This window comes from Drosophila virilis, chromosome X (genome assembly GCF_030788295.1).
Source record: "Drosophila virilis strain 15010-1051.87 chromosome X, Dvir_AGI_RSII-ME, whole genome shotgun sequence".
NCBI lineage: Eukaryota > Metazoa > Arthropoda > Insecta > Diptera > Drosophilidae > Drosophila > Drosophila virilis.
The window spans coordinates 26,097,035-26,117,783 of NC_091543.1; the positions used below are offsets into that span (position 1 = coordinate 26,097,035).

At 43.0% G+C, this 20,749-nt stretch overlaps 2 protein-coding genes across 5 annotated transcripts; one reads left to right on the plus strand and one right to left on the minus strand.

Annotated features, from left to right (window-relative positions):
• Nucleotides 1-28: 28 nt before the first annotated feature.
• Nucleotides 29-14,297, minus strand: LOC6631766 (uncharacterized). Of its 2 annotated transcripts, none has more exons than XM_002055138.4 (4): nucleotides 14,145-14,297; nucleotides 12,768-14,076; nucleotides 4,207-4,469; nucleotides 29-4,133 (listed from the first exon to the last, which is right to left on the minus strand). In XM_002055138.4, the coding sequence occupies exons 3-4, from the start codon at nucleotides 4,458-4,460 to the stop codon at nucleotides 254-256; spliced, it is 4,134 nt and encodes a 1,377-aa protein (XP_002055174.1). In that variant the 5' UTR covers nucleotides 4,461-4,469; nucleotides 12,768-14,076; nucleotides 14,145-14,297; the 3' UTR covers nucleotides 29-253. The 2 variants fall into 2 exon arrangements, with proteins under 2 accessions (XP_002055174.1, XP_070066925.1); XM_070210824.1 differs by having other exon boundaries at nucleotides 12,768-14,068; nucleotides 14,145-14,288.
• A 3,631-nt stretch (nucleotides 14,298-17,928) lies between these two features.
• Naa30A (N(alpha)-acetyltransferase 30 A) lies at nucleotides 17,929-20,522 on the plus strand. 3 transcript variants are annotated; one of them, XM_015170995.3, is made up of 5 exons: nucleotides 17,929-18,051; nucleotides 18,449-18,684; nucleotides 18,752-19,560; nucleotides 19,617-19,862; nucleotides 19,931-20,522. In XM_015170995.3, exons 3-5 carry the CDS (start codon nucleotides 18,796-18,798, stop codon nucleotides 20,093-20,095), a joined length of 1,176 nt encoding a protein of 391 aa, XP_015026481.1. In that variant the 5' UTR covers nucleotides 17,929-18,051; nucleotides 18,449-18,684; nucleotides 18,752-18,795; the 3' UTR covers nucleotides 20,096-20,522. The 3 variants fall into 3 exon arrangements, with proteins under 3 accessions (XP_015026481.1, XP_015026480.1, XP_002055173.1); XM_015170994.3 differs by having other exon boundaries at nucleotides 18,776-19,560; XM_002055137.4 differs by having other exon boundaries at nucleotides 18,779-19,560.
• Nucleotides 20,523-20,749: the final 227 nt, after the last annotated feature.

Genomic DNA, 20,749 nt, shown 5'->3' on the forward strand with positions numbered 1-20,749 from the left:
TCGCATGAGTGCATTTCTTTCAAGCACATTTGTTCATTTTTATTTTTATTTATTTTCTGTTATTGACTCTTAGAACTTAGGCTTAGGCCCCAACTTATGACTACGACCCGGTCAGCCCGGGCCCCTAGGCGGCGGAGGAAAAAAAAACCAGTGACTAAAATAAATACAACACACACACACGCAGTAACGATAGGGATTTTGTTATGGTAAATGATACTATTTACATTGGCCAATCAGGGGGACCAGGGGCCAGTTAGACGGCCAGGAAGTCGCGGGGATCGCCAATTTTGGGACTGAGACGCACCACCACCTGATCATCGCCATCGCCGACTTCGAGGAACGAGTTCCAATCGGCTAGAAAATAGAAGCCGTTTTTCTTTTTGGGCGGCGGGGGCTCCTCGGACACAGGATCGGGCCCGAACGAGTCGGCCAGATCATCCAGCGAGCCATTGCGCGACTCCTCCGTTGTCGAGGAGCTGCTGCTGGCCTCAGTTGTGGTGCTCGTAGAGATGTCTGCATCGCTGCCCGCTACAGCATCGGTCTCTCCATCGCTGAGTCCCAGATCTAGGCTAATGCGCGTTGGCGCCTGCGTCGTAATTTGCTCCTCTGGCTCCAGTGTAGTTGTGCTGGTGGTGCTGGCGATGGTGCTGCTGTTGTCCAAGCTCTGTCTACGCGGCTTTGTGGTATCAATGCCCGGTGGTAGCGATTGCAAATAAATAGCATCCATCTGCGATTGCGAAGCTGGTTTCATCTGGGCCAGGCTCACGTTGAGCAGCTGTAGCTCCTGCAGATTGCTGATTAGACGCTGCAGTTCACTCAGATCAGCTCCTAGCTCTGGCTGCTCTCGGGCCTCCGCTTGGGGCTCCGGCTTGGCCAGCTGATAGTTGAGCTCACTGAACTCGGCCATCAGATCGCCATCCAGTACGCCATCCTGTTCGTCCCCCACCCCCAGCTCCATAGCGTCATCGCTACGCCGGCGGAAGCCACTGCCCGCACCCAGGCTCAAGGGCTGCTCCGTAGAGACACCAATGCGATTGGCTGCCCGCTTTATGGCCGCTTCAATGATCTTCGTGGCACTGAACACGGGCAGCTCCACGCTGCTCTCTGTAGTGGGACTGGGACGTGGCGGCCGTGGTGATGCTGGCTTGCTGGTGGTGAGCGAGAAAACCGCCGGTGAAGATGAATCATGGGTTGGTGATGGCGAAGCCAATGGTGCGGGTGTTGTTGTTGTTGTGCTGGTAGTGCTGCTGGTGGTGCTGGTGCTGCTGGTGGTGCTGGTGGTGGTGGGCTGTGACTGGAACTGGCTTTCCAGCTGCTGGGATAGCTCATTGGGCAGCGCCACGCCCAGTTTCTGTAACTGTTGCGTATTGTAGAGAAGTTTCTGCAGCTCAGCCAAATCGGATTGCTTGGGCGTTGGCCTCGGCGTGGCTGGTGCCGATGGAGCTGATGGTACTAACGGTGCGGGTGGTGCTCGTGGTGCTGGTGGTTTTGCTGGTAACACCACCGGCTGCTTTTGGCTAATCGATGCTAATACTGGCGCCGGTGTCACGGTCTTATAGATGGGCTGCATGTGCTGATAGCTTTGACGCTCGCCATTGTCCTCTAGGCTGCTGAAGAACTGTTGATAGTGCTTGAAGTCCTGATCCTGATCCGGATCCCGGCTCTGTTGTGGATTAGCTGGCTGTGACATGGCAAATTCGCGCAGCTCCTCGCTAGAGGTCAGGTCATGCCTTGCTGGCAAGGGAGTTGTATACGCTGCTGCCGGTTGCCTATAGACGGGCAGTTCCAGCTTCAGATTTGATTCCGTATCAGCCAATGCAGCTGGCTGTGCGTAGACAATCTGTGCGTCGTTCAAGCTTTTCACATTTTGGGTGCGCACAGAGGCGGCGGTTACCAGCTGATGGCTTGTTGTCGGGCGCGCCTCCTGCAGCTGGACACGCTCCAGCTCCTGCACCTTGCTGAGCAGCTTCTGCAGTTGCACATAGTCCTGCGGCTGCACATCCTGCAGCAGGCCATTGCTGCGCTCGAAGCTGTTCAGCGGTCGCCGGCGCTGTTTGGCCGTTGAGGCGGCCGTCGAGATTTCCACTTGGCCAAAGTCCTGGCTCAGTATTAGCGGTGAGCCGGCCAGCTGCTGCAGCTGCGCATAATCATTGCTGGGCAGGCCCAGGCTAGGTCCCAGACTAAGTGCGGCGACATTGCGCGTGCTAAAGCCCGGCGTGGTCGGTTTGGGCTGTTGCAGCTGCTCCAGCTGCTGCACGCGTGTTATCAATGCCTCGAACTGTGCGTGATCCACGGCAGCTGCCGCTTTGGTGGGACGCGGCGTCGTCGTCGTCGTCGTCGTTGTCGTCGTCGTCGACGTCGTCGAGGAGGTGCTGCTGCTGGTGCTGGTTGCGCTGGTGGTCGTTTTGCTCTTGGCCGCCTTCTTGTTATTCCGGGCCTGCTCATAGAGTCGTTCCAGCTCGCTGTCATCGCTGAGCAGACGCTGCAGCTGGAGCAGATCCGCAGCGCCCAGCCTGCTGGCCTGCGCCGTATCAAGGCCAAAGCCTAGACCTATTGGCAGCTTAGGTCTCGACGTGGTGCTGGTGGTGGTGGTGGTTGGCTTGCTGGCGGCCTTGCGCACGGCATTCGCCTGTTCCAGCTGCTGCAGCTGACGCAGTATAAGCTGCAGCTCACGTGCATCGCTGTTGGCCGGCTTGGCCGTGGTGCTGGTGGTAGTGGTGGTGGTTGTTGGCGGCGCTGTGGTGCTGGTGTCGCTCACGCTGAAACGATTGCTGAGCGCATGGGTGTTGGGATTAGTTGCCTTCAGCACATTCTCGGGATTAATCTTTAGCTTCTCCAGCTCCTGCAGATTCTGCAGCAGCTTGGACAGCTCATCCGTTGAGCTGGCCGGGTTCTGGTGGTTGCCTGTGTTCGCAAAGTTGATGTCAATGTTGGGATCAATGCGGCGCCGCGGCTTTTTTGGCTCTATGAGCAACGGAGCACCATGGGTGATAAGCTGTGCCGTCGGCAGCGATGTGGGCGGCGCTGCTGTTGTTGTTGTTGTTGTGGTCGTCGTGCTGGTGGTACTGGTGGTGCTGGTGGTGCTTGGTGTTGTGCGGCCACTTTTCGTTTGCAGGCGCTCCAGCTCCTGCAGATTTTCTAGCAACTTAGCCAGCTCCGCATTGCTCTGTGGCGGTAGCCTGGCGGTTGCTGTAGATAGCTCCGTGTGGGCGCCCGTTGGCTCCGCCGTGGGCTGAGCTTTCTTCAAAGCCTTCGGCGACTTCTTTACAATGCCAAAGCGCGTCAGATAGCCCTCGACCTCGGGCTTCACACGCAGCTCCTCGCCAATGTTGAGCGGCTTGAAATTGGAATAGGCATCCGGTCGGATGCGTGCGCCCTGCAGTCCGCGTAAATCCGCCACAGCCACTACGGGCTGCGGTGCACTTTCCGCCGGATAGTAATCGTCAATGGCATAGCGCTTGTGAGTGGACTGACCGTTGCCGCCACCAGCTCCGCCCACAATGCCCAGACTCTCTAGAATGTCCGCCACAGGCTTGACTGTGCTGCTGGAAGTGGCCAGGGCCGGCTTCGGCTTGCGCAGAAACTGTGCATTCTTGGCGCTGTAATGCGAGCTGAAGCGCTGGCCGCTCTGCTGAGCAGGGCGAAGCGCCGTTTGTGTTAACTGTGTCTTGGGGTAGGCGTAAGCCTGCGGCACATTGGTAACCGGCTGGAAGTCCATGCTAGGCTTGGCCAGCGATGGAGCCAACTGGTACATTACTGGCGCCGGCGCTGGCGGATGATATGTAGTCGCTGTGGGCGCCGGTAACAGCTGCTTCTGCAAATTGGCATAGGCTGGCTTGTAGGTGGTGGCAGCCACAGCGGGATTGCCGCCGGGCACTGTGCTGCGCGGCATGGCACTGGGATCGGGCGTCAGAAATTTTATTGGATTGGGTGGCGTATAGGCGTCAATTACCCGGGTCACCGGCGGACGCGTATACAGCTCCTGCAGATTCTCCTCGGTATTGTTGTCCGTATTATAGGGCAGCACCAGCATCAGAGCACGCATGCTGTCCGCTCGGCTCATGTCGCCCGCCTCGATGCTCTTCTCGTACTCCTCGCGCGTCACCTTCTCGTACAGCTCCTCGATTTCGCCGCTGTCGATATATGCAAAAGAAGCAGAAACATGCCCGCTTAGTTGAATTGTTGCCTTCCATGGCTAGCACTTACCGTGTCAGCCTGGGCAGCGCCGGATCATTGGCCAGTATTTTCTGCACCTCGTCAATTGTCTGCTCAATCTCCGGTGGCTGGAAGAAGCTCTTGTCCAGCTGCTGCACATAATTGGCACCACTCTGCTGTCCCTGCTGCTGTATCGTGGGCAATGCCCCAATTCCCCCCATCAGCATTGTCAACTGCAGCAGCTGCAGCAGCAGCAGCGGCGGCAGCGGTAACTGTGCAATCCTCATCCGGACTGAACTGCTCATTTTGGAGCGCTGCAAATAAATGATGCGATGTAAGGGATCTTCAATGATTTCGTGGAATAAGCGCTTCCGATATTTGTTTTGGACACAATCGATGGCTGACTTATGGCGAACAGGAAGTCCAATCTAATCCATGGGGGCCTCCAACCGCGCGTGCCTGTTGCATGCATCTTGTCTGAGCTGAGATTCGTGCCCGTGTATAGGGGAGGCTCATCTTAAAGTTCTGTCTGTCTGTGGGCACAGCAACCGGCTGAATTCTCGCCGTCACCAAGGTGCCTCCACTCACTCAAGATACTCCCGCCCCAGCTCAATTGAGCTAACCTTGCTCATTAGGTCTTTCTGAGTGAGTCTGCTATTGAAGGCTCCGCACGAGCCGAACACGAGATGAATTGCTAGGCATGGCCCTACCTACGTACCGTCACGAACTAACTAAATGTTTATAATATATATAAATGCACTTTTATTTTGTTTTCATGCATAACTATGTTGCTCTTTTCCTGTTCCTGTTTCTGTCCTGTGTTGTGGCACGCCAACCCAGTTTAGTAATCCATGCAGCAGACGAAATCAATCACAGAGTTTTTATTTAATTAATTTATTTAAACTTTTTTCAAATATCACTTTTACCGTCCTCTTTTCTCATGAATTTAATTTGGGTTTTTTGCACCGAACAGCTTCTTGTGTATTCGCTTTACACATTTCATTTTGTTGTTGTGTGTAAAAAAAAAAATTAAAACAAAAAGCAAGACTTAATAATAATATGAAATAATAAAAAAGTGTGTTTTCGACCGATTTCGTCTATATTGTGCCTTTTCGTGTTTGCACGAATATGATTTTTAAACTTGTCCCGCAGATCGCAAGCCCCGGCGCGGCCCGGGCCTACCGCTAGCTCGATTTGGGACACATCTACTAGTTCAAGTGCTCTGCTCAGACCTTGTGGCATAACAACCATTTGAGGCTTGGCGAGCTCACGTAGCTTCCCCTGACCGGTAAGGAAGAGACATGCGAGCGGAAAGGCTAGGCCAACTTGGCTGATTCAGAATAACTACTTATATGTACCTAATGGAGACGAAGAAGGAAGACTCTGCCCGTGACAGACCTGCCTAGAAAACAATTTGAAGATACTTTTATTATATTCATATCATTATAGAGTAGAGAATTGAAAGGAATCTGTCAGTTTATAAGAAACAATCAATAGGAAAACTAAACACGTTGACGAGGAATGCGGAAATCTGTTTGACTTTGGAGGAAGTTATGCTGCATGTGAAGAATGCACTGAGCATTTATTTAGAAACGTCACGAATCGAGACAATTTAGTCAGCATTGCGGCAAGCTGGACTTTAAAACTGGCTGCTGGATCATTCCAAGACTATTTCGAAATGACAAACAGCGCCTAAGTAGCAGTCCGAGCCGTAGTTAGAGTTCCATTTCCAGTTACAGTTTGAGCTCCAGTACGAATTCCAGTTGCACGGCAGCGGACAAGTTGCTGGGACCATTTAGAATGCGCGGCACGTAGTCAGGTTAGTCAGTTGTTGGAATTGTTGGAGGCATCGAGCCAGAGCCAAATACTTTGGCCATAAGCGTTGCCGCGTTGTGTGTGTGTTTATGTTATAGTTTATGAGTGCTTTTTTGCCCTCTCTTTCTTGCATTCATTTTGACAAGATTATCTAACAGTTCATTTTGCTAACGGCTTCGCTGCTGGACACTAACCATGTCAACGTTGTCCACGTAGACGATCAACCATATTTTTCGTTGCCGTCGTCGCTTTCTACGGCAGTCTGTTAATTTATGATTTAACTACGGTAATTAAGTGAAAATTAAACGCTTCGATAGGCTGCAGCCGGAGTACCCGCACTTGCCCAGACTGGCTGCAATGGACCGCAAAAAGCAGTTCCGCACAATCAGCCAAGAGCTGGCCAAGATCGACATCGGCAGCGGCATCGTCAATGCCTCTTGCGTCACATTTGCCCAGGAGGATCTCTGCCACTTGTCCTCACTGCCCCCTCCCCCCTCTCTCTCTCTCTCCCTCTCTCTCTCTCAATCACTTTGTTGTTCGCCACAATGATTTTGCAAAATAAATCATAATAAACTAATCGATTTCAATTTTTTACTTTAAGCTCAAGTAACGCCTGCCCCCGCTCCCATCACCCCTCGTTCGTTATTGCAAATATTTTCCTTTTAGGCATTTTATATTCATTTTCAATTTTCAACAAAATCTATTTGGTAACTTTCCAGATTATTCAATGATAATATTAATTTGTATATTTGTCGTCTTGTTGGTTTCTGGCTGTCACTTTTGACAACAATTTTGTACATTTTGTTCCGCCTTGCACTTGGCGGAAATCGACTTGGCAGTTAAACAAATTGTATACCATTTCATTTCACAGTCTTTTATTGTGCAGACGGTAAAACTCGACTGCATATGATATGCTCTAATGTCGCTCGGTTGATATTCAATTGGTCGGTCAGAGGGCCTCAATTAAGATATAGATCAAAGCTGGCTACCGCTTGTATTGTAGTTAATGAAAAGCGTTAATGCCAGTGATAATGATATAATTGCAGCCACATGCATTGATACGTATGCGGTAAACCACAAAAAACAAACTTCAGTTAATTTAAAAAGTTAACAACTATTTGAAGCAAGTTTCGATTTGTTCTTCAAATAATTAAATTATATTTTTTGAATACAATTTTGAATACAATTTAACTCCTCACTCTGCTTATCTAAACAACTTTTGAACCTTTGAACTGTTTTTGTTTTATTTGATATTTTTTTCTTTTTCGCTTTTTCTTTAAGGCTATTCATCTATGGCGAACAGCAAGCAATTCCAACATAGAAAACCTGCAAAGGTACCAGTCTATGACCCTAAGAACTTTTACAGGTGCTTCTTGGTATATGAGCAACTATGATATACATTAAGACCCAAACATGTCCTTTGTAAGCTATATAAACCGATTGCACAATTATTAGAATAACTTAGCTCTAGATCTTGGCTGTAGATCTTATTCATGCTTTATCTTTTAAATAACGTCATAAATTAAGCTAAGATTAATAAACATCGGAGCTTGTATACATTGGAGCTTAAACAATTCCGACAAATTTCATTGTAGAGTACAAATATATTTTCTAATACGGTTTTTATTGCTTCTCGCTGGCAATAATCGTTTTATCAAAGACTTTTCATGCACTCAGGTTTCGCAATTTGTCTTAATGCCTCAACTAGTTGAGTTTTGCATAGTTTTCCAAGAGTTTAACAGAGTTTTTCACATATGGTTTCAATTGGGGTTTTTTCAACTTATTTTTTTTTATTGCATTTCATGGTTTTTGCAATTTGCTTCAACAATTAAGTTTTTCTGCGTACAACACGTCGCATACGTAATTCAAGTTTTGCATATTTATTTGTTGCAGTAGCCAAAGCAAAATTCGATTAAACTTCAAATGTGAAAAAATGTATTTTAATTAAATAATTGCTGTCGCTATGCGTGTCTTTCTGCATGTGTGTGTGTGTGTGTGTGTGTTACATTGGCCACAATCAAAACGCAAATAATTTGTCTCAATTGCGCCAACAGACATAACAACAATTACAACAATAACAATAACATTAAATGTGAGCCAATCTTTGGTGAGTGCATTTCCAATCCGCCGCCGACGGCGACGGCGGCGTCACTGAAGCGCATTAGACGTCAACGTCGACTGCGCTGCCGCCACTGGGTATGTGTGCCCGTGTTTGTGTGTGTGTGGCAACAATTAAGTTGCTGTTAAGTAATTTTTTGTGCCGTTTGTTATTGTTATTAACTTTATAAACTAAATGCATCACATTGTCTTCCCATATGTTTACATATACATATGGATATGCACAATGGCCTACTCTCTGCGTGGAACACCTCGAAGCAATTAAAGTGATTCGTTTTATGATTGTTTGACATTTTAATTTCATTTTCATTTTACTTAACATTCCGTTTGTTATTCAACTTGACACATTGTTAAACCATATTCGACGGAAGTGAAACTGTCGCAGTGCTTGGGTTTAACAACTCTGACATATGCTGTGCACCTCGAATAGGTAATAGACTAAGTAGAAAACGTTTCAAATATTCGCTTTATGGCTTTGTTAATGTCTTAAATAGATTAACTTTAGGTCAACAAAATTGTTAAGTATTCAAGAGTAGTATACTCCCGAACAAATGTTAAAACAGCAAACTCAGAATTTTGATTAAAACGAGATAATAGTTAGGCCCAACAAAGCTTTAATGTGCTTTAAAAGCTTTCGTATATAGCTTAACTTGAAGCTTAACTTAACTTTACAATTTGAGATTATAATGACATTAAAAATCTGATAGTTGACTCTTTTCGGTAATTTTGAGATTTGAAGCTTTAATGTGCTTAAAAAGCTCATTCTGTACAACTAGAGAATGGAATGCAACTATATTTGTTAACAAGTTTTTAACAGTGAAGGATTATACAGTTTTAAAATTGTAAGCTTGACAACTTCATGTGCTTTTAAAGCTTCGTATATTCAATTTTGCAAATAGTATGTATAATTAAACCTTTCATCTAACATATCCAGCTCAAGCAGAGCTTATTCTTATGTAAATCATGAGATGAGTATTAAAGAACTGTGCCAAATTTTCACGGTTAATGATTAACCGTTACTTTCAAATCAAATGATAACTAACTACTTGATAAATGAGAGCTGGCATTGCAGTCAGCTAGCCCTAGGATTGGCATTAGTTTAGCCCTGAACTTTTGCGTGCAACTTTCTTGACGCCAAAACACACTTGACCTCTGTCATTACCAACAATAACATCAACTCTTGAGTACAACAACATTAACAACGTAATTTAAGTAATCACCACATTACGAGCTGAGGCGAGCACCAATTGACTTGCAGCTTTTTTGCCATTGTCCATTGTTTCTAGTCGGTCATAGAGAGAGAGAGACAGAGGCAGTGAATCAAAGAGGAGAATAGAGGGAGACAGATAGACCACTTCATTAGCTTAGTTAATCAAGAGCACCAGAGTACTCTGGTAATTTGGTTTGTAATTAAAGTGACCTTCAAGAGACCGAGTTAGTTATTTCTAATGGTTTTTTTCTTCGAGAAAATACTACAAGGCAATCAATTCAGCTCGTGTGAAATTCAACTGGGTTAGACATAAAACATCAAATGCATGTGCCGCACCCTTTTATCAACTTTTATCACATTGACTGTTTAAAGAAAGTTTTTCTTACAGAATTGTTAAGTCAACATAATTTATGACACAGCTTTTCGGTTTGTCACGCTTAAACGTTTTCTTAAAGATCAATTTGATCTATGTTTGATCCAAGTTTGATCTCCGTTTGATCAATGTTCAAATGTGAAATGTAAAAGTCGATGGTTAAAGCTTATCATAGCAAAGCTATTTAGGACAGGAAACTCATATACTTATGTATAGTCAACATTTTTCACCCATCGTTCATATAACCTTTGACCTGCATTTTATATCCAAGAGCAGTAAATTTTTTAAAAACTATGAATCACATATTAAACGAATTGACATATAAGTAATGTATCCTCTATTGTGTCAGAGTCTTGGCGAATCGACATGAGTGGGACCAGCTTGTACTTCTAGGAAGCCGAACGACGACTGGACTACGACCAGATCCCATGAGGCACAGAATTCATGAAAAGAAAAAGACACTCAGGCAACTGACGAATTATTCGGATTTTGACAATGTTCTATTCTAATACAAACTGTGCAAGCCGCTCAAAAATCTCAAAATTGTGAAAGGTAAAACATGCAGAATCGACCAAAGACCACATTCTAAAAGATTATCCAGCCTTATGTAGGTTAAGACTTCCCAGCTGTCGGAGTCAAGCGCTTGATACTAGAGAAATGAGAGCATTCAAGCCACAAAAAATATTATGGGAATGGGCAAAGATCTTTTAAGATCATTTATTAGTGAGAAACTAAATAATAGGCCAGGCAGCCAGAGTGCATTTTTTATCATGGGTAAAGCGCTGTACAGAATTTTTGAAATTTCTTATCTAAAATTTACAAAAGTTATAGCGAATATAATAAATTAATTCCCAAAAAGGTCAAAAACAAATATGTCAAAATACTTAAAATTTGCCCAGAACAATCCATTTCAGTTAAAGGGAGCTTGTCTCTGGTTCAGACGCAATTAAATGCTGTTGCATAGTTTAATTAATAAATATGATAATACTCTAAGCGAAAGACTTAAGTCGCAAACTTGCTGCAAATTACGCTCAAGTTATTAAGCGCCTTCTGTTAGTAATCTGGATTAATTAAGTTTAATGAAATGTAATGCTTCAAAATGGGCTAGATGTTAAGGCAGCAAATCTATTGCCAAGTAATATACTTTTTCATAAACAAAAGACTTAAGACACAAACTCGCCGCTATTGTCATAATGTTTTTAAGGTGTTTTTTAACTGATAAGGTCGTCAGCTACCATTTCCGGTACAAACAGTTGAGAAAGCGCCGCTGGGCTTCCAACTGCTAACTGCTGACTGCTGACTGCTGCCTGCTCTCACTTTAGTCAATTAGTCAGTGGCGACAAGTCGCGTAAAATTCATCAACTTCAAGCAGCGCTGCGCTTCATTAGCCAGCTAACAGTAATGGACCGAGAGAGAGAGAGAGAGAGAGGGGGAGGGAGGGTGAGAAATTTAGATGGGCAGCCAGTTAGAAAGAGACAGGGCAACTTATACGCACCACTTTTACTGCAACTTGTTACAAAGGCTTGTTGTTTTCAGCTTTTGGGTTGCTTGATTTTTTTTATTCATTTTATTTTTTTTTTTTTTGCAGCGGTTTTTACACGGGTTTGCTTGCTTTTCAGCCTACTAGCCGGACTGGCTTTTAGTTTATGGCAAATTTGCAAGTATTAGTTGCGGTTGCAGTAGCAGCTCTGGCAGTTGCTGCCGCTGCTGCTGCCGCTGCTGCTGCAGGCTTTGTTAGATTCTAGTTAAGCCAAGTGGCAAGCGTTGCCTACATATGACAAGTGAATGTTGTTTTGGGTGGCCGGAAAAAAGAAACGCAGACTCTTAACCAAGCCAAAAGCAAAACGAAAATCAAAAGAAAACCAAACCAGGCAGCCGGCAGCTTACAGCTGCGGCAGTAGTTGCAATTGCATTTTATATACATATATATACAAATGCTTATATATTCAGGTATTTTTGTCTGTTTGACACATTTCTGTGACGGTTTTGCTATTTATTTATTAACATATTTCCAACCACAAATATATAATAAATATATATTTCTTTCGATTTGATTTGCACAACTTTTACCCAGTCAATTGATTTGGCACCTTAAGCAAATGTAACACTTAGTTTTATTTTATTATTGGTTTTTTATTTAATTTGTCTTGTTTTTTATTTTTGGCAGTTTATTGCTGTTTCCCTTTTTATTAACACTTTCACCTGTGCCACAAGAAAAAAAAAACAAAAAAAAACAGAAACAAATATAAAAACACTTTAAGCTTTTAATGCTTTCTTTTGCTTATTAAAATTGTTGTTGCTGCCAGTTCTTTTTTATTATTTTGACGTTTATAATGTTGTTAAAAGTTACGAAAAAAGGCGTCGCTTATAATATTGCGTTGACATTTTGTTGTCTCGCTATGAATTATAACACTGTCAGCAATTGTAAAATTGTTTGTTGTCTTTGGTTTGTTTAATTTTGTTGTCAAGCATAAGGCGAAATCAGGCTTTGTAAACAATTGTTTTATATTTCTAATTAATCACATTTGCTTAATAGTACGGATGTATCCGTATATGTTTATCTGCAACTCGTAGCTATTCGGCTGATTCGATTGCCCATATAGTTGTATATTTTATCTTTTATCTTTCATCTAATAGATACGCACTCAATGCACTCATGAAGATAAGCAACAATCAACATCAAAGTAAACAACATAAAAAACAATTTCAAATCAGCTTCAGCTTAGTTTTGATGCAGCTTTTTTGGCTTGATTAATTCCAAATTCACGGCCAAATGGCAATTTTTGGCACATGTTAACTGCCCGCCCCCTTTTTTTGTAGTTGTTGTTAACAATACAGCTAAACATATAATTCTTATCAAGCAAGTCAAGTTGTGTATTCAGACTGCCCGAGGGCGCAGAATACAAATGAGTTAATGCAAACTTATGCTAATTTGAGCATTGCAACGACCGCAACACCTGGCCCCCGTCATGATGCCCACGCCTTTAGCCTGTTGGCCAGCACAGAGGCGGGTCAAGGTCATTTGGTCATTTTCCCAATTATATACAATTTCCAACATGTCGATTTGCTGTTAACACAATATGAATTTTCAATTACATTTTCAAAAATTTGGCGCTACACTGCGGCCACGCCTTGCCTGGTCACGTCTCCGTACAAATTTTCACAATTTTGTTTTTGGTTTGTTTTTTATATAAGTATATGTATTTTTCAGCCGTTAAACTTTCGTTACACAAGCACAAGAAAACTAAAAATAACAACAACAAAAATACAAATTCAAACGTGAAACTATCAAAATGTGGCTTATATGAGCACGCGACTCTAGCTCCGAAAAACCGAATCCGAATCCGAATCCGACTCTGACTACGACTTGGAGGTGAACGTGGTGTTGTAGGCTTGGCGCATGCGCGGCCTGCAGACCATTTTCAATGAGCGTTCGAATTATACTGAACGGGTTGGACCGACGCTGACAACGCTGCCGTCGACGACGTCGTCGTCACCGTCGCTGCTGTCGCCGACGCCGCTTAACTGTCTCAGTCTGTTGGGACTCAGGTGTACTGCTGCGTGCCCAACAGAGAGCGCTGCTGCGACTTCTCGAGAAGCTTCAATTGCGGCTGTGCATGGAATCTTGGATTTGAAATTCCAATTTGGATTCTGTGCCAAATTGATCTGACTCTGCTCGCTGGCTACACGCCAATGTTAGCCGCTGATTGCCAGACGAATGCTGCTGCTGTGCTGTGCTGTGCCTGGCTCGCTCGCCTTGACCAGATACACCTGTGCGACATAAGCGTTGTGTGTGCACTCCGATTGGGGGTCAGATGGCAGGGACATTCTAACAGACAGGTTTCGACAGCATCTGCAAACCCATTTGTCATACCACATTCCACATGCCACATTTCTCTCTTTGGCAGACACATCTGCATACAAATACGCATGCTGCTCCTCATTGTGACGCAGACTCGTCTTGGCTGGTCTTTCTGCTCCATTTGGGGAATATATGACCACTTGATGCCGATGCCAGTCGCTTGTTGAAATTGATTTGGATGTTGATTTCGATAACATTATGTTATGGCTTTGGATTGGTTTGCTTTGGTTTTGTTTTGGATCTGTCTTTGGTCGTGCCATTATTGCATAATGAATATATGTATATTGGGTGGAAGCCTATATATATACATATGCTTAAGTATGCATATACAAACACATACACAGATGCATACGCATATTATATATATACCGATCACATTGCACTGCGTTGCCTCTCGATGCACTCAGCCAATGGCTGCTTATTAGTGAAACTGGATCATTTCGTGCATTGTAATTCGATTTGATGCCCGGCAACTGACCAGTTGGGTTCAGTTTACGATCAGTTTGATTATTGTTTGGTGCGGCTGAGCCAAGATCTGAGAGACTGCATTGTTATTTACGATTTGAATAATAAAATGAAAAATATATTGTCTATCCGGAAGAAACGCTTACCTTTGAAACTATTTCATGATAATATAGCTATATAATAAGTAAATTTATTGCACCAGAACGAAACAGCAAGGCATAAAAATACACATAAAAGACAAAGATATACAAAATATAAAATCTGACTTTGAATCTAGAATCTCAGGCCTCTTAAAATTGCATTGCTTTTGACTTCAGACACTTCTAACATTTTGCTTTTGTCTTGAGTGGGCGAGCTAAGGTTATGAAAACAATCAAGACTCGTGAGTAAACACATAATAAACTGTTGTAATTTGTTTACTTAGTGTCAATATTTGTTTAACATACGTCTGAATATTTACTTTATATTTCGCTCTATGCCCCACTTTTGCGCTCTTCTAGCTTTGCATAATGCTACGCGGCCTGCCCTTGCTCAATACACAGCTAAATAACTATGTACATGCATATATAAATATATGTATAGCTGCCTTGCACGATTTTGCTCGAAATAATTAAAAACGATTTTAGCAACAAATTTGTAACATTTCGGCCTGGCATTTACCTGTGTACACAAAAATAAAAAGATGTTTACCACTCGGTTCGTTTCAGCACGGACCGTATCTGCCCTTTGTTACCTTTTTGGTGACAACATTTGACACAATTTGTCGCTGACGCGGCGATTTCGTTTAATAGCTTCTTCCAAGTACGTGTGTAGGTGGAATTTGTTAAGCCATAAGATACCCAGTAGACAGTACTGATGTGCAGTCAGTTTTTGTGTGCAAGAAACAGTTTACTATGTTATTAAGACTACAAAAATATATTATGAAAATCGCAGAAAAGGGCTGTATGAAGAGATTGGGCATTCCTGGAAGTGAGTGACTAAAAATAGGCTCTTACTTCTACTCTAAGCGAGTGGATGTTTTTCCTCCATCTCTCACGCAATCATTTTTCTTCTCCATATTTCTCTCTCTCTTTCTCTGCCTCCCTCTCTCTTTCTGCTCTCCTTTGCGATGCTCATGATATGATAATTCAAGTATAATTCAAAATTTTCAGCACTTTACTTCCTAATATCTCGAAGCGCTTAAGAAGTTAGTAATAAAAAAATCGGCTGTTGTAATCGGAGATCTGTCTATTGCATGCTTGATTATACCCATTACATATGGTTACAGGGTATACAAATAATCGCTTGAGTGGTGCCCAAGTTAAGTGTTGTTGTTTGCTGGATGCGTGTGGTGGCTGTGGCTGTCGCTTGGATTTTCCGAGTCTTTGGCTTGACTTTGCCCCATGCACATGAGTTGCAACAGGGGCCGGCTAAATGACACCACACAAAACGGCGACATGACTGCCCAAACCAAAGTTGCTGCTGGCTCAAAAACAAAAAACGTAAATTGCTTTACGAACTGGCTAAGTGCATGTGCAAAAAAAAAAAAAAAAAAAAAAAAAAAAACGTGGCCCATGCCCAGACCCAGTTGGAGTGTGGCACGCGGAGTCTGCGTAATCGTTGCACAGCATTTTGCATCTTTGATAAGAGACGGGCGTTGGTTTGTCACTCATCTTCAGTTGTTGTTTGTTGTTTGTTGCTGCTGTTGTTGTTATTGTTTTTTGCTTTTACTTTATGGCGGACATTCACTTTCTCCGCATGCCTTTTATTTGACTTTGCTGTTTGCTTTGCTAATTTTTGGTCTTTTTAAAAGTGAAACAACAAGCGGAGAGAGCCAGAGAGAGAGAGAGAGAGAGAGACGCTTTTACGATTATGCATTGGCGTATGCAAATTTCAGCGAATATTATTCAATCGACTGGCCATGCTACAGCCGCACGCAACGCTTCTAATCGCTCAACTTTAAAGCGATTCTCAGCCTCAAGCGCTTTCAGCTGATGGCACAATTTGGCACGATTTTGAGCGGGCTTGCATCACATGTTGTTGGTGTAAGCGCATTGCGTGCATTGTGCTCCAATTCCTGCGATAAGTACGCATAACAAAAATAACTGCCAACAACAGCAGAAGAAGAAGACGAATCAACAGCAGCGGCAGTAACAACAGCAAGCGACAAGCAATGCCAAGTTCGTTGCCTAAGTCTTTTGTTAGCGGGCGTCGAATTGATGTCAACGCAGCGCCAAGTGGCGCACTTTACGATGCGATCTTTTAACTCATTCACATGGCCATAAAGCACCCAATCAATCAGTGGCCCGAGCGGTGCCACAACTCATGCCTTAAATGCCAAAGTCACAGACAGTGCTAATTAACATCGCTCGTTCCAAATCGTATGCTTAATATATGTGCAGTCGAGTGCAGTTAAGGCCGTGGACGCAGTCTCTGCCCGACTCGTTCGTGTCATCTTCATCTTCTTGGCCAGCCCGTTTACTTGTTTGGCCTGGGTTTGTTTTGCTTTCGAGCTGTCCAAGTGAAAGGCCTCCGGTGTGTGTCGAGCAGTTTTGTTACCATTTACTATAAGGGGTATTATGATTTTTACCGATAGATAATGTATGAACAAAATCGCTGAGTAACAAACAACTTTATCGTTGGCTTCGATTGCTTGCAAAAAGGTTGTTTGAATATTTTCCATATTGAATTTCTTAAAATAGTTTGCTTTTGCCAGCTCAAAGCTTTTTCAATAATAGAAATCTTAATATAAGCAAGATGAACTACTTATATAATTTGCACTTTCATACACAATAAAAATTGGTCACCGAGATGTCAGTCAACATATGATAATTTGGATAACATCTTTTCCAATTTTACTTTAGAAATAGTAATTGTTCACTCCCTACATATTGTGTGCACTTCCCTAGGGTATCCGATCTTCAGCAAGCATTGTACAACGTGTTCATCTCGTTTTCATATTCGCTGTTTTTGTGCAGTCTTTGGCTTAGCGCCGCTCAGCTATAAATCGAATTGAAATTAAAATCTCTCAAGACGCAGCAGCTTATGCGTCGCTTACATAAGGCAAGACCGCTCCGGATCCGACCGGCAACAGACAAGCAAACTTGGAAACACTTCGAAGCGCTGGCTGCAGTTGACTCATGCAGCTGGCCGATGTCCAGTGCCCACCCCATTCAAAATCAAGCAGGAAGGAAGCATACCCAAGCGTTCACTTTGCATGGCCAGTTACTCAGAGTCGCGGCGACAGAAATCAAATTAAAGTTTAGTCACAGTTTTATTTGTATCAAGTGTGGACGTTAATCTTGGTATATTTCAATCAGTTATATTTTATTTACGTGCTTTTTGAGTTTTGACTGCCGACTAAAAAGTAGGCGAAGGTTAAATTTGTTGCCTTTCATGTTGGTTTTGATTTCAATTTTATATATGAGGGAACTAAAATTTATTGCAGTTTAGTATGCTAAAAATATTTAAATTCGATTCAAACAGTTCCAGCACACAGCTAAGTTTTTGTCAAAAGCCAAGAAGACATGTATGAGATATGATATATGATATAATGTATAGATGAATACACCTTACTGTATTGACTAATTCATTTTGAAGTGCAAAACGGTTACTCTTTATTTGTATGTTGTTTAGCTACAGCATGAATGATTTTTTTAATTATAGATCCTATGTATATCAAGAAGAAATAAAAAAATAAAGATAGTTGCCATCTACGAATAGGAATGCAAACTAGAAAATTATTTTTCGCTTCTCGGTCTCCCCTAAGTTCAGAAGGTGAGGCCAACTATATTTACTTTTATAGATTTACTTTCTAGAGTAGTTACAGACAGGCGGGTGATGCAAAAAAGACTTTCGAAAAGTAAACAAAAAGGCGCCACAGCTCTATTTATCTATCGTATCGAAAGTGACAATCGAAATGAATGTCAATCGGCAGCAATCGATAGCTTGCACAACTGAAATGCGTGTGCACAGCTGTTCGCTGTGTTACATGTGGTCGTGTGTATGTGAGTGTATTTATTCATAACCAAGAGAACAAATCGAGTCACAAAAAAAGAAACAAAAACAGAAGAGGTAAGCAACAATAAATATACGGCTAGCGCTAATTGTGTTACAATTTGAATACTCTTCAAAACATGTACATACAATAAACCTAAATAAAATTGAGCACTCCAAACGGAACATGAACAAAGTGCGACAAGCAGTAAAGTGTGTGCGTACGTGTGTGTGCGTTAGAGATGGTAAACGCTGCGAGTGATATGTGATGATGAGACGAAAGTAACTTATGAAAATGCAATCCCTATAACAATGGAGCAGTTACTTAGCAACTAATGCCCTTTATACAATTTATTAAATATTTTAATCAAGCCCTAATGAAATTAAAATCGATTTAGTTATAAATAAGTTTGGATTAATACACTTTAATAGGACAAATCTCTTGTTGCTTTTATCCCGCTACATTATTTTTCAGGAACTGTGACTTATTACCGATAATTGCGATTGGTCACAGGCACATTAACATCGCCCATCGCTTGTGGAGCTGTATGAGTGTGTGTGTGTGCGTGTGTGCGGGTGTGTGAATGAAAAACTTGCAACTGTGAAAATATAACCAAAAATAAAGGCGATTTTGTCTTGAGTGCGTTGACTCCCCGCCAGCGACAGTGACGTAGCCCATCAACAGCTGGGAAGTTGCAGCAGTTGGAGCAGGTAAGCATACAACATACCCTATTAACCGCTCACCAACCAGTGCACTCAGCTGTGTCCTCCTATTTAGAATTAAAATACTGCTTTCGTTCAGCAGCAGCGACTCGGGCGGCCATGGCGGACACGGCGACAGCAGCGACAACTGCGGCGGCCTCCAAGAAAAAGTACAGAAATAAAAAGAAAATACAGCAGCAGCAGCAGCCACCACAAAAGTCAGAAGCAAAGCCAGCACAAGCAGTCAAGGCTATTGTGCACCAGGCAAATGGGCACGTCGTCCAGTCTGAGACTGATGAAGCAAATGTGTCCTTAATCAATGGCATCATGGAGCAGGTGCAACTGTGCAATGGCCATGCCAAGGAAGGGGCCAAGGCAACAGCTGAGCCAATGGCTGGCACGGCCCCAGTTGCGGCCACTGTTAATGGCCATGTCAATAAGAATACTGCTATCAACAACAACAATCACATTAACAATAACAACATCAGCAGCAACAACAACAACGATGTCAACAACATCAACACCGGTAGCCGCAACAGAAGCAATAATAATAATAGTAGCAGCCGCAGTAAGGCGAAAAACAACAACAAGTCCCAAACATCGATCGAGGAATCGGAAAGCGGGGAGCAGGATCAGCAAACGACAAGCGTATCAACAGCAGATACTGAAATAGCGACAAGTAAAATCACTGCCAACACACCCACAACAACAGCAAACATTATGGAGGCCTGCGCCCAGGACGAGGCGCCTTCGACATCAGCAGCTGCTGCGGCAGCCGTTGCTGAGTCAGAGCCCCAACAAGAACAACAACAGCTCCAGCTTGAACCTGCCATTTCAGCCGATGAGATAGTCTATAAAGAATACGAAGCCGAGCATCAAATGCATGTAAGCTAACCGAGCAGATTCACAAACCAAACATGCTAACCCTCTATATTTTGCAGGATATAATGCGTCTGATACAAGCCGAGCTGTCTGAGCCATATTCGATATACACGTACCGCTATTTCATTTACAACTGGCCAAAACTATGCTTCCTCGCCGCGCACGATAATCAATATGTGGGCGCCATTGTATGCAAGCTGGACATGCATATGAACGTGCGACGCGGCTACATAGCGATGTTAGCGGTGCGCAAGGAGTATCGCAAGCTTAAAATTGGCACCACTCTTGTGACCAAAGCCATTGAGGTAAGGCTTTGATTTATCAAGAATTAACTGTGCATTTATTCAAATTGTTCAATTAAACACCATTCCAGGCCATGCTTGCTGACAATGCTGACGAAGTGGTGCTGGAAACGGAGATGCGCAACGAACCGGCGCTCCGCCTGTATGAAAACCTGGGCTTTGTGCGTGATAAACGACTTTTTCGTTATTATTTAAACGGTGTGGATGCGCTTCGCCTAAAGCTCTGGTTTAGATGAGCCGAAGCATCTTTAAATGATGTTGAAATTATTGTCTAGTGGCCGCCAAGCGAGAGCTCTAAAAAGGATGCCTTGTTTCAACTATATAGTTAAAACCCAATGTTTTCCTTGGGCTGGCTTCCATACTGTCCACAAGAACGGGACTCTTGTTTGTTTTTTTTTTTTAATATATATATATATATATTTATACATATATATGAATATTAATTTTATTAGGCATTTGTTTGTCGTTTGATTTCTTCTCACGTGGCGCATGACAAACAATCTTTTGTACCTATTAACTAGGCTTTACAATTTTTATTTTCTTTAATTAATGTATGTAAATTATTTTAATAATTTAAGCGTATGGCAACAAAAGAAACAACTATAACAGCAGCAGCCGTAAAAATAACAACAAATAAATACATGCAAATAAAAACCTAACGTACACATGCAATACGTGATTTACATACTTACATAATTGCCTAATTGCGAGTGCAGAAAAACGAAGAAAATCAGAAGCAATAACCGATTGCAATATATTGTACATTAAACACAAACGATATTACAATCTAAAGCGCATAAACAAACACACATAAACAAATAAACAAAATATTCATATTTATTTAGAACTATGTTATAAAAGCAACAACAAACGCAATACATATGTATATG